The sequence below is a fragment of the Dromaius novaehollandiae genome, chromosome 7, assembly GCF_036370855.1.
Source record: "Dromaius novaehollandiae isolate bDroNov1 chromosome 7, bDroNov1.hap1, whole genome shotgun sequence".
In the NCBI taxonomy this organism is placed as follows: domain Eukaryota; kingdom Metazoa; phylum Chordata; class Aves; order Casuariiformes; family Dromaiidae; genus Dromaius; species Dromaius novaehollandiae.
In genome coordinates, this window is record NC_088104.1 from 46,602,356 (window position 1) to 46,614,704 (window position 12,349).

The 12,349-nt window shown below is 43.4% G+C and overlaps 1 protein-coding gene across 2 annotated transcripts; it reads right to left on the minus strand.

Annotated features, from left to right (window-relative positions):
• Nucleotides 1-3,157: 3,157 nt before the first annotated feature.
• Nucleotides 3,158-10,362, minus strand: LOC112986624 (anterior gradient protein 3-like). 2 transcript variants are annotated; one of them, XM_026105995.2, is made up of 8 exons: nucleotides 10,267-10,362; nucleotides 9,404-9,556; nucleotides 8,302-8,365; nucleotides 7,488-7,540; nucleotides 6,433-6,509; nucleotides 5,935-5,998; nucleotides 5,273-5,356; nucleotides 3,158-3,948 (listed from the first exon to the last, which is right to left on the minus strand). In XM_026105995.2, exons 2-8 carry the CDS (start codon nucleotides 9,546-9,548, stop codon nucleotides 3,899-3,901), a joined length of 537 nt encoding a protein of 178 aa, XP_025961780.1. In that variant the 5' UTR covers nucleotides 9,549-9,556; nucleotides 10,267-10,362; the 3' UTR covers nucleotides 3,158-3,898. The 2 variants fall into 2 exon arrangements, with proteins under 2 accessions (XP_025961780.1, XP_064371545.1); XM_064515475.1 differs by having other exon boundaries at nucleotides 10,285-10,360.
• Between the last annotated feature and the right edge of the window lie 1,987 nt (nucleotides 10,363-12,349).

Here is a 12,349-nt window from a genome sequence, read left to right on the forward strand (position 1 = left end):
TTTGATTGGTCTGTATATATATATATGACATATGTTGATTGGGAATGGGGTAGATTATTTTCTAACACTGGACAGGGCACAACCTCGATTGTACTTTGATTTTTTCATACCTGTTCCTAGCATCCTCATCTGTGTGAGAAGTTCCCCAGACCTGGCTGGGCTTGCACTGTTGTCCCAGAGACTGAAGTTCAGTAGGAGGAGTAGGACTTTGATGCGAGTTGAAGTGATTAGCTTACGTTTTCCCCTTTTTCAGCAAGCGTGATCTCAAATTTACTGCCCATAATTCCAGCTCCCAGTTATTGTACATGCGCACACAAACATATTAATCTGGTCTGTTTTTCAAGAGAAACAACATAAATCTTCTAGGCAACTGTGGATCTGTGTAGAGTAAGAAACAAGATTCCTAAAGAATAAGCTGTTAGCTTGTTATCTGTGACTGATTCTGGTACAGATACTCTTTTAGAAGAGCAGTTGGTACATTGTGTTCAACTCTGGGAACCTCATTAGGAGAATGTGTATATATACATATATATATATATGTATATACATACACTCATTCCAGTTTGCTTAAGTGATTAGGGAGCTGGAGGAAGCAGCTAGTTTGGAGAACTAAAATAGTGGAGAACTAAGCCATTGTCTGTTGAATCCTCCTCAGAGGACACTATATGGGTAGTTTGTGTTTTGAAGAGCTTTGAAAGTATAAACCCCAAGCAGAAAGAGGACCCAAGGTAGTGTGGGGTGACGTGCTTGGGACAGCTGAATGATGGCAGAAGGAGAAGATGGGCTATATTCCAGAGAAGTATTTTGATCCTGGGACTTCCTAGCCGCTTATGCAGCATCCCCAAAGCTGCAGCTAACCACAGCACTACAGAGGCTGTGAGAGCAAAGCCCTTGATAAGATGGCTGCAAGAGCAGGGCTCACCAGCAGTGCCCTCCAGTGTGGTTAGCTGCAGTTTTTGGAGGCTACCAATGTTTCTGCTTAGCTTTTCAGTTACAGGCAAGTTCATCTTCAGCCTTTAGCCTAGCCAGGGACACTACAACTCCAGGATAAACAAGGCTAAGCTGAGTCTGCAGGCAAGCTTAGAGAAGTCAAGGTGTGAGCTCCCAGCCCTTGCATCGATGGCTAGAAAGCTAACAACTAGAGCACAATTTATTGTTATCTTACTGACCTCTTTTCCAGCCTTGGTGAATTAGACAGCATGGCTCCATGTGCAGGCACACGCAAAAGATATGATGATGGTGATGATGAAGATCCACGCAAAGAGCCATGCTGTAGCCAGGCAGTGGGGCCTGATCAACTGTCTGTACTGAATGGAGTTTGCAAGTACCAGTGCTGCTTTGCCTGTTGTGATCCATATAGTATAGTGCTTAATAAGGGCACTGTATTTTCTTAGAGTATCTCAGAAAATAGGTTGATAGATTGTGGATTTCTTGCTAAAAGATACAGCATCAACTTCTTGGTTAGCACGTCTTTTGCATTTTAAAAACTTGGCATTTTTAAAGCCTTCCTATAAACTTTAAGTGAACCCCAGAATTTGATTGAAATGGTTGTATTCAGACTATGATCAGAAAGGATCAAACACCCGCTTTTGCTAAAAATTTCCTTTCTAATCATCGGGGAGAATTATATTAAAAAAAGAGGGGGAGGGCAGAACTGGCCTTAGGCCACCATACATGCTTCCTTGCTGACAGATTTTACTGGAGCAAGTAACTGTTAACTTGTTCTGCTGGTTAACCATTTTTCATTTCCTGTGCACCTTTATTGTGCTGTAGCGTACAAACCTTGGCCGGCCGTTCCTGGCTGGGCTCAGAGGTTCCTCCTGCCTGTCCCCACTGGGCAGCATCGTTCCCATGCTGGTACTGCTAGCATCCTTACTTCCAGGCCACCACAAATACCCTGTCAACGCTCGAGGCATCATGGGCCTTTCTCAACTGCTCCCATCTCTGCTCTGAACTAATTTAACTGCTCCTGGTTACTAGCCCTGCTGTATAAACCTATGGTTGCTCTTCACCCCTGCTACCAATCTCTCTCTTTATTTGCCCTGTCTGCAATTTCCCTCATTTCCTTCTTCCAGGGGCTACCATGTTTCTGTCTCTATTAGCCACAGGTCTTTTCTTCCAATTCCTCTTTAATTCCCTTTTTCCTAGTGGTCGCAGGGTATCACTGCTTGTTTCTGGATGCACCTAATCCTTCGTGCAGCTGCGATGCAGGAGCCAGTGAGATTACTGTGTGCTTCCGCTGCTGTATTCGTCTTCCCTTGCTGCTGGCCACCCTCGACGGTCAGTTCTGTGCTTTGACTGCAGGCTTTCTATGGCTCATGCACTATTGCTGCCCTTAATAAAATAAAAAAAGTAAAAAGGAGGAGAGAGAATTCAGGAAGCAAACACATTTATATATAGCAGCCTGTGGCTATAAAACAGCTCCTGGGTTACTTGTGTGAATTATACCTGTGTTTTTAATGCTTAGTGGAATTTAACCCGCCTTCTGCCCCCAATCCTTTTGCTTTTAAGCAGAAGGGTTACCGTGTTTTGTTTTGTCTCTGCTGGGTGCTTAGCGCAGGGACAGATTCTGATTTTTTTGCATGACAGGCTCAGTATGGCCAAAATAGTGTTTCTGTTCAATTGACACCTGTTTAGGTTCCTTAATAGATGTCTAATACTAGTAACCTTAACCTCATTACCATAGAAACAATACAGCTATAGCCATGGACTACAACCAGAGAATCTATCTTTACTTTGGTGAGCAGAGCCATTAAAAGGTTCCCTAGTCAGAGTTTGTTGGTACTGATTTATGAATCCTTGATTTTCAGATCATAGACTTAGTTTGCGTGGCTGGTAGTGGAAGGAAATTCTTTAAAAGGCTGATTGTGATAAGCAGGATTTGTTTAGTCCTGCAGATTACCAGCTTGCTGATTATGGCTATGCACACAGAATAATGTGAAAACAAAGTTAGCTGATTTGGAAAGGAAATAGGCTGGTGCTTTATTTTTGTTGTTTGGATTACACAGCAAAAGCGTTTAACAAAAATAAAGGAAGTTTCTGAAATACATATTAGTGAGCATGGTAATTCACAAAGCAATAAAAGTGCAAAACCTGGGAGACACAATCTGTGTGTCTTAATTCATGTTATCATTGCATGGTTTTGTTTCTTACTCTGCAAATTATATTTAAAAACAGTGGAGGCATATTTAATACAGATTTCTATGTTAAAAAAAGGCAAAACAAAAATATAAACTAGATGGCAGAAAAGGTAAGGATATGGTAACCGTGCCCCATTAGAGAAATACTAGGCTGTGGTTCATAACGAAGTGTCAGAAAGTGAACCAGATGATCTGTTCTTAATCCTCCTGGTTTCTTCACAGAGGTAATTTGAAAGCAATCAAGAGCTACACTCAATTGCTGATTTGTTAGCTGCTTCTCCTTGCTTGTGGGAAGGAGAAAATAGTCCAGAATGAAAAGATCTGTGGCTTGGAGGAAAAAAAATGGTGATGTAGAAAATTGATTGCAACAGTACAATCTATCTTAGGCACACACAGGGCAAACTTAAAATGTATTTATAATGTAAGTATTGAGTCCTCTAATGAAGCTGCTGTATTTGATCCTTTTCAAAATTACGCTAATTGGGATAAAGAAGAGCTTGTCAACATGAGCAAGGAAAGTTCTTGTACATCGATGATAATCATAAAGTCATTAAGATAAACCACTACTTAAAAAATGAGCAGGTCGTGCATCACTCCATGTATCTACTGCGCATGGACTGCACTGAGCTCTCCTAACGGTGGTTTTTCTGAAAGGATGTCTGAGGGAATGTACGGAGACAGCACGCATCCTGGCTTGGGTTTTGCTGTGTTTTTCAGCGCTTAAGTCTCCATGCGTGCGGATCGGAGGCGCCCGCCGTTCAGAGCTCTGTGTGGAGAAGTGACTTTGCTTGTCTCATGTTTTCAATTACTGCGGAGAAAGCACTGGCGTTACAAAAAATGACAGAAAAATTCTGTGGTGTCTATTGGCTAGTGCCTAGCATAGAAGTTATAGTGACACCGCTTGAGGTCAGAAATTCAAGCTGCTCTGGATAGCTCGACCTTTAAAAAGTGTTTAAAATCCTCTTTCAATTTTAATAGGTAGTTTTGACCAGTTTTTTTTGTCTTGGCAATAGAGTTTGATTGGAATTAGCATCTAGAAAATATCAAGCCACTGGTTTAGAAAAAAAGGTGTGTGTGTGTGTGTGTGTATTTATATACATATATATATACACACACACACATATATATACATACTTATATATATTTTTATGTATTTTTTTCCTATTAGACTATTTTGTTAACTCCTGTTAGTAGCAGAAGGACATATAATGCTATGTTTTAATCAGTACTGCAGTGACAGGGTTTTTGCCATTAAAATACACTGGTTCATCTGATGGAGTTCATGGATGAGTGTGTTACCAGATGTGCAACAGATGCTGTTTTCTGTCATCTTTGCAGGTGTCCGTGAGGTTCAAAGCTTTGGTCGCATGTCAGACAAAAGTCTAAAATGCTCTCTGTGTACTGCTGGAGTGCAAGAACTAGAGGAGAAAGACTGTGAACCTAAATAGCAGTATTGTTCTCTGCTTGTCTATGGAAATGGGTTTGCTCTCTTCTCTCTTTGTTGCCCCACAGCTTTTGAATCTGGCTTATTCCAATTTACTACGATCTGGGGTTCAAGGCCTCAGAAAATTACAGTTCTTGAAACGTTATTGAAGTGGGCAGCCAAGAGAGGGGAGAGCAGAGGCACCAACACTTAGGAATTAATTACAGCATTCATGGACTATTTATTTTTAAACTTTATATTTACCCCTAGGCCCAGAAGTATTACAACTGGAAACCACTTCAGTGGTTCAGTTGTTTCAGATTATGAAGTAGAACAGCAATACACTAAAGTCTGCAAATGCCTTGAACAGGAGCAGTTTGAGATTTTTGGGCCAAAATTACACCACATTTGGAAACACCACCAACTTCCTGACAGTCTGTGGGGGTTCAGACACTGAGGACAACTCTTCCCATAGTTCACAGCCCCATTTTTCAGAAGTATTTGGCAATTTTTTTTTTCCCCCAGAGAGGACTTGCACTAAATTAACTTCATTCATATTTGTGAAATAAGTGCTGTGAGCAAACTTTACAACAGAAATGGATATGGCATTTCTAAAGATTCTCATATGCCCTATTCCTTTACCCATATTTGTTTTGTATAAACTTGAGATTGCTTAAAAAAGAATCAGCTCAGTACCCATTTCACTTACAGGCTGAAATATCTTGTGGCTCATACGTGTACATCCTGTTCCCATATTTGCCAGTTATATCAGCTCGAACTGTCATAGAAGGATCTTGAGGGGGGGGGAAAAAGTCCAAGATATTAGTGATACAGGGTTTGTGGGGTGGGGAAGATGTGATGTAATTTTGTGAGAAGGAAAAAAAGAGGTTTGAAAATGATGTTCACTGGTCTTTTTATGGCTGGAAAGATGCATTTTGAAGCACAAGACTCTTTGCAGCTGTATTTTAATGAAGGAAGTCTACTTCTGAAACCACCATAAGAAGATTCTCTATGTACGAGCTTCGTGTGGTGGCTCAAGAGAATTGGCCTTTGTCCTGTTCATACCCAGCAGTTTGATGGTGGATTTGCCTTTTGTATAGCTATTAGTTGTGGTTTGTGAGGGGCCTTTTCTCTGTCCTTGGGTGGAGCATTTATCAGTCATTTAAGCATGTGCTTGGAGTATGAGGCCCAATTTGGCTATCTCTAAGTAAGGTTTCCTTTTTGAAAGTCCTGGTTATTCCTACAGCGTTAGTGTTCAGAAGAATATGAGCTATTACTTGGAGCGCCGGGGATTCAATGGGGACTGTACATAAAAAAATGCTGCCAGCTGGCTGTTTTGTTCTGATTATTGTCCCAACCCCAGAGACTTACCAACGAAGAGGATCCGAGGGACATAATGGCCATCGGGTGCCATGTTATCATCGCTGCTGGAATGCTGTCAGAGAGTTAGATAGGCTCTTAGTGATGGGTATCTGTCAAAGCACTCCTCAGATTGCTAGAAGCGGACTGAATCAGCTAAGTTTGCCTTAGTAAGTCAGCCAAACTTACCTTGCCTCACATAACCATCTATCAACAACTAACAATTCTGGTCTGATCAAATATGCCAGCTCCCCTCTTCTGTCCAAGTGTCCCATGAAAGAAACTTGGGAGAGGGGACAGATACCCCAGATGTGTAACTCAGCCTGATGACTGAGTATTTTTTTTCGTTGTATTAGAATATTGCCTATGGTTGGAGAGTGCAAAATTGTATTTCCATACCTGTGTGTGTGTGTGTTTAAAGCTGTCCAGAGTGAATCCATTTCTGATTTTAAGATGGTTTATTCCTTTCCCCAGTAAACATTTAGACTGATATTTTAAATTCATACTTACCACCAAATTAAGCATGATAAAGTCCTCCTGAGCCATCTGCTGAATCTCTGTGTTAGAAGCAAAAGCCTTCTTTAAAGCTAAAAGAAAGAAAAATATGTTTTTTGGTGTGTGTGTGGGGGGGTGGGGTAGGGAAGTCTGCATCACTGCTTTTCACGGTTTTGCAGCATCTTTGATTCTAAACCCACCAGGATGCAACCAACAAAACTTTTTGACAAGTGCATGTCACACAGGTTGGAGGACTTGGCTATAGTAAAGGAAAATGCAAAAGACATTTAGTCTTAGAGAAACTGAAATGCTAGTGTACCGAGATATTTCCCTCCCAATGGAAGGATGCACATGGTGTGGCTTGGCTTTATTCAGCAGTTTTTAGCCCTTCACTACAGAACACAGGAGTCATCTGCACAATTTATGCTGTATGTAGTTGAGGGAAAAAGTACTTACAGAGGTTGAATAAGAAATGCTGGAGCCAGACTTCCCTGATAAACTTATCTTTTTTTCTTGATAACCCTAGGTTATCAAGTGATAGCAAGTCTGGGCCTGATGCTCTTCAGCAGGAAGCCTCATAATAGTAAGCAGAAAGGTTGTCCACTGTATAAAACAGATGGTCGCAGATGCTCTTGCAGGCCAGAAGATGATTTGTGCTTTCCAGTGCAGTAAACTGTAGCACTTCTAAGTTTTTTGTCTGTAGATGAAAATACATGGCTAAAACAATGTTGCAGCCCCTGAGAACATGAGACTAAAATGGTAATTTTCAGTGTCTGACTCTCCCTACTTTCAGGATACTTGTATCTTGAAAGCCATGGTATAAAAGAATGCTATGGTTCTTAGCCATGTGTCTTAGCCAGGGAAGTTTTGACCCTGAGCGTGTTACTACCCAGAAAAGTTTTACAACTTTTATTCCCCAACTTTTCTCAAGAGTCCACAGTGGAGTTACTGTCTCTCCACCTTTCCCTGCATGTTCTGGGAAGGTTTCACACCAAGCGCTCTGTAGGGAATGAGTGCTGACAGGGGGAGTTTGATCACCCAGGTCATTTGGAAAGATTTGCTTTGCTCACCTTGGCTGTAAGGACACTCTTCCAGATGGTGAATGACCATCAGTGGCTTCTTGCTAAAACAACATTGCAGGAAAGGAGAGGGAAAGCAAGTCAGACCTTTTACAGACAGCATCTGCAAAGAATTAAGCCACTGTGATGCTCCAGGGATATATTTATACTGCAAGGAGCAATAGCAGCCTTGCTATTAGGGAGGTGTGGACACAGTCATATACAGAAGAGTGGATCATTGAGAAGGTAACACCTACTGGAGGCACTGCAAGGGCATTCGAAATGACAGTGTGCCCTGAGCTCTAACCTCAGCCCCTCTCAGGAGTGGAGCTGTACCCAGTTGACTTGGCTCATGTGCAGCTGGGGGACTGAAGGTGAGCCATGGTACTGCTTGCACTGGATCTTTGGAGGGGTTTGCCTGCACACCTTTCCCTCCGTATTTGTTATGGCTGTGGAAGCCAACATGGAAGGAAATAAGTTCCCATAACTACCAGGTATTCTTCATGGCTTGTGAGTACTAAAGGCTCTTAAAACCACTGCTAAAAATATCAGCCTGGGCAGCAAGTAAGAAAGGATTTGGAGAGGTATGTCAGACTCAATCCTAGAAGATGCTGGTAAGCATCTTTGGAGAGGTGAGCTCCCACCAAAATCTCATTCAGCCTCATTTGTTCAGCCTCTGTATGATATAGATAAACACTTCTTACAAAGTATAGTCCACAGTCTTAGAGCCTTCTGTACTTTACATGATCATCTCATAGCTTTGTTAGTTCTGTGCATGAACATACACTTACACATATGAGCTATCAGAACAAGAACTGACAATTACCTTTGTCTTGATCTTGCTAAACCTTCTTCGTATGTCTGCACCCATTCAATGTCATCTCCCCAGCCTGTTGAGAGTGGCCTTAGTTAATTTTGTTCTCAGTATGGATGAGGATACTCTGCTGAGTAGCACTTGGTAGCATAAAGTAGTTCCCTTCCCTCAGGGTGTCCAGGCCTTCCGGATGGTTTTTGGGTACCAGGAGACTCATGAGCAGAAATGTGCCAGGAGACAGATGATAGGGAAGGGGGATGAAATCCCACCCTTTCTACGGCTCAGGTGGTTGACAAGGATTGCGGAAAGGTGCTTCCAACCACTCAAAGGTTGGAGCCTGGAGTTCTTCCCTCAGCTCATCCATCCTTCCAAAGAGCTGAACCGGGCTTGCTGTTTGCACTGCTAAGGCTTCCTGCAGTAATGGAGTACTCAGCAGGCTGAGGGCTAGGTAGGGTAGGGATGCAAGCATATTTTTGGTGTGAGGTGCCTGGATCTTATTTGATGCTAGGAAAACGTAGAACAATCCCTCTGGAGCAAAGCTTGGACATGGGTCTTGAGCCCCATCCAATGGATAGAGCACCCTGCCCGTGCCCGGTAGCACCCACAGAAATCCCCAGGGAGGAAGAGGACATACCTGCTGCCTGTGCCTGGCCCACCATGCTGGTAGGAAAGAGGACAGCAGAAAAGTTGAGCTGGCTTTGTGACTACAGATGCCTGCCTGCCCAGCATGCCTTGGTAGGGATAGAGGCTGCTGGTGTGGCTGCCCACTGACTGGCACCTGAAGAGCTAATCGGCAGCCGGTGGGATAGTCTGGCTCTTGGCTGCGTCCCCAGCCCAGGTTTGGAGCAAAGCATCTATACCTGTTCCCAAGTACAGGGTGTGAGGACTTCTCTCCCACTGAATGCACCAGCGCTCTTGGCCACGGTGCAAATGGCACTTACTTAAGGTATGTATGGGTTTCTGGATGGGAACAAAGGGAGATCTCCCAGCCGCTGCGCTCAGACATTTGCCTGCCTGGATATACGGGTGGAGGTATACACTAAACACTGCGATGGATGATATCATCAGGAAATACCGGTGCTTCGGGACTGCCTCATGCACCTCAGTCACTCACCTCGAGAGAGAGTCTGTGGGGTCTGTATCTGGGCAGGGCTTTCCTCCTCCTCCTCTTCATCAGGGAGCTCCTGGACCTTTCTCTGTGCAGCCACCATTAGGCCATTGAAGAGAAGGAAGGAGCACAGTAATGGATAGGAGTGCATATTTCTGGCTGGCAACAACAGAGAGGAAAGGATCAACTCAAGCAGGCAGAGCTTGACAAATACCCAAAGCTCTGGGAGAAGAGAGGCCCAGGAGATACTCATCTGCCTGTTAAAATTAGCAGACTTCACGGTGTCATAGCAAAAACTTAGGGAGGCTCTGAAGCAATTCCAAGCGTTCTTCCAGCTGCTTGAATCTCATCAAGAAAACCAGATGCATTTGTTTATAGTAAAAAACACTTACCTCTGCAGCGTTCCTTGTGGCTGAATTCCAGCATTTGTTTGCATGCTTCCTACTGCTCACCTGAGCACATACAGATAAACTGCTCAGTCCACTACAAAGTGGCCTATATTTTCCACCAAGCGCTGATCACCCAGAGGTCTGGTTAATTTTGAGGGGGGATATGGTCACGCAGAAGCAATGCAAATCAGGGCATTTCTATCTAGAGGCCTGAATGCACTTGGAGTCTGGCAGGGGACTTGGAAAATGTAGGCTATATGCAGCAGCAGGTACCAACTGTCCCATCAGTAGCCTGTTTTCATCATCATCATCATCTCTATGTTTGAGTGGTTTCAGACAAGCAGTCGTCCTTGCTTGGCTGCCATTTAGGGGTGTAATGACCAGCAGCAACACCTGGCAAAAGCCCAGCCACACAGAATAGGCACACTAGTAGAAAAAAAATGTCTCAGAGAGGAGAGAGTTGCATAAAGAGCCACTTACATGGAACCGATCTCTCACCTGGCAGCTCCCGCTGATGTCTCGATGTGAATGTCCTTGTTGCAGTGTCTCCACTGTGGCCCAAGTAAGGCAAGGTAAGGTCTCTTTATACCTCTGTGCACAATAGCTGAGGATGGACGTCAGCTGAAATTCCAGGATATCCTGCTCCCGCCAAGGGTGCAGAGCAATGTTTTACAAAAGCTTTGGTTAAAAAGAAAAAAGAAAAAAAAAAGCAACCTGCCCAGCAATATGCATGTTTTTAATCAAGGTATATTGATTTATGAAAGCATTCATACAGTGTTTAGATGGCGTTTAGACACACCTAACTCCTTGGAGGTGGACTGTGGGTTTCCCAGTACCTCAGTTCAGCTTAAATGAGTTTGAAATGCTTATGCTGTTTCTCACGTTCTCAGACAGATGAGGTAAGTAGCATTTCTGCCACTTCAAACAGGTGGTATATGTTATTCAAAACTTCTCAGAGGTGCCTTAGAAGAGGAAAAAGGACTAATGGAGTCACTTTTTAATTTCTTTTTTTCATTTTCCTATGTTAATGCCTGCTTGCATGTGTGGGATTCAGTTGTGGTGGAATGGTTACCTATCTAAATCATCTGGCTTGCTTGGTACAGTGAAGTCTCCCAGAACTGAACTGTGAGAGATACAGAGAAGATGCATACACCTCTCTCACTACCACTTCACACCAAGAAGGTGCAGAATGCAGTGCTCTTAGAAAAGGTTTAGCACAAGTATTTCTGTAAGAAAAAAAATGCTAGCAAAAACAAGTAATCAAATGTAAACAGCAACATCCTTGTATGGACTGAACCATGTCACAGTAACAGGGAACAGCAGCATAGTAAAAAAGCCATGCAAGTATATTACACTGCCTGAAGAGATAGTCTTCTGCTGTCATAAATTTTAAGGAAGTGAAATATCATCCCTTCATGGGATAGCTCTTTGAAAAGATGTTATTGTCTCACATGAAAAATACTTTGATTTCTGTTGTGAAATCAGCCACCAGCCTGTTAGGAAATACTAGCTCTGCTGTTAAACACAGTCATATTTTGGTCTTTCTTTGTATCTGCTCTGTTGTGTTGAATAAAAGAATGGGTCTTTGTGAGGACCCCCCTGTGGCGTCCCATAATAAGGGCTCTGGTGTAGCACATGGGTCCAAGAGGCCAAGTTAGCGTTTTAGAAGGGCTGGAAATCTTGTCTCCTGGCTTTCCCATGCTTGGTTACTCAACCAAAGGAATGCTTGTTTTAGTGCTGTTTTGTGTGAATGGCTTTCCTTGGCACTTTTTGAAGAAAGTGTTTGAGTGTATTTAAAGCCTGGCAGAGCTTGGACCTTAAACTTCAGCACTTGCTTCTGACACCTGAACAACAAGGGGCAAAAGTTGTAGATTGTTCCCCAGCTGGACCTTGGGACTAGTGATGACTGGACTCACAAGAGGGGGGCAAGCTAGCACTCTAGGGAAAATGGGTATAAATGAGCCATTGAGGAAAATACGACCAGGCTCTTGTTTTGCCAGCCCTCAGAAGAGCTGCTCCAGCATCTTCTCAGAGTCCTCAGTGCAAAAGGACATGTAGGATCAGCTATGGGTGGTGGGAAAGTTTATGGCTGCTAAAAGTAACCTGAGCAAAGGGAGAGCAGACCATCTCACGTCTCTGCTGTAGTACAGTGACATTTCATGGGACAGAGAAAGGACAGTGCTGTGGCACCATGTAGGTCACCCCTCACAAGCAGCCATGTCCCATGCAAGCCAGAGGAAGGCTAGAGACATCCTGTGGGAGTCTGAGTCTAATGAGTCATAATGGTATGAAGAAAGGTCCAAGAGCCAGAATTTTGAGACCCCTTCTTTCCTTTGACTTGCCCTCTGTTCCCACCTCCTGCTCTCTCCCATTTAAGTTTCTGAGAGGGTTCCTGAAGATAGCAATGCTAATTTCTCAGTTTAGTTGCTTTTGATAGAGAATAGGAATCTCGGTTCAGAGCCAAAGCCTAACCTAGGTGCTTTGAACCACTCTTCATGGTCATACCTTCTCATTGAGCCAGCGAACCTGGTCCCAGGCATGGAAGGTTGTGTATACACTCTTA

Bases quoted from the DNA above. Each gene is read 5' to 3' on its own strand.
- LOC112986624 (XM_026105995.2), bottom strand. From the start codon at position 9,548: ATGCACTCCTATCCATTACTGTGCTCCTTCCTTCTCTTCAATGGCCTA. The intron at 8,366-9,403 runs GTGAGTGACTGA...CACTCTCAACAG, and splicing joins CCCACAGACTCTCTCTCGAG to GCTGGGGAGATGACATTGAA. The intron at 5,999-6,432 runs GTAAGTATGAAT...ACTCTCTGACAG, and splicing joins TTATCATGCTTAATTTGGTG to CATTCCAGCAGCGATGATAA.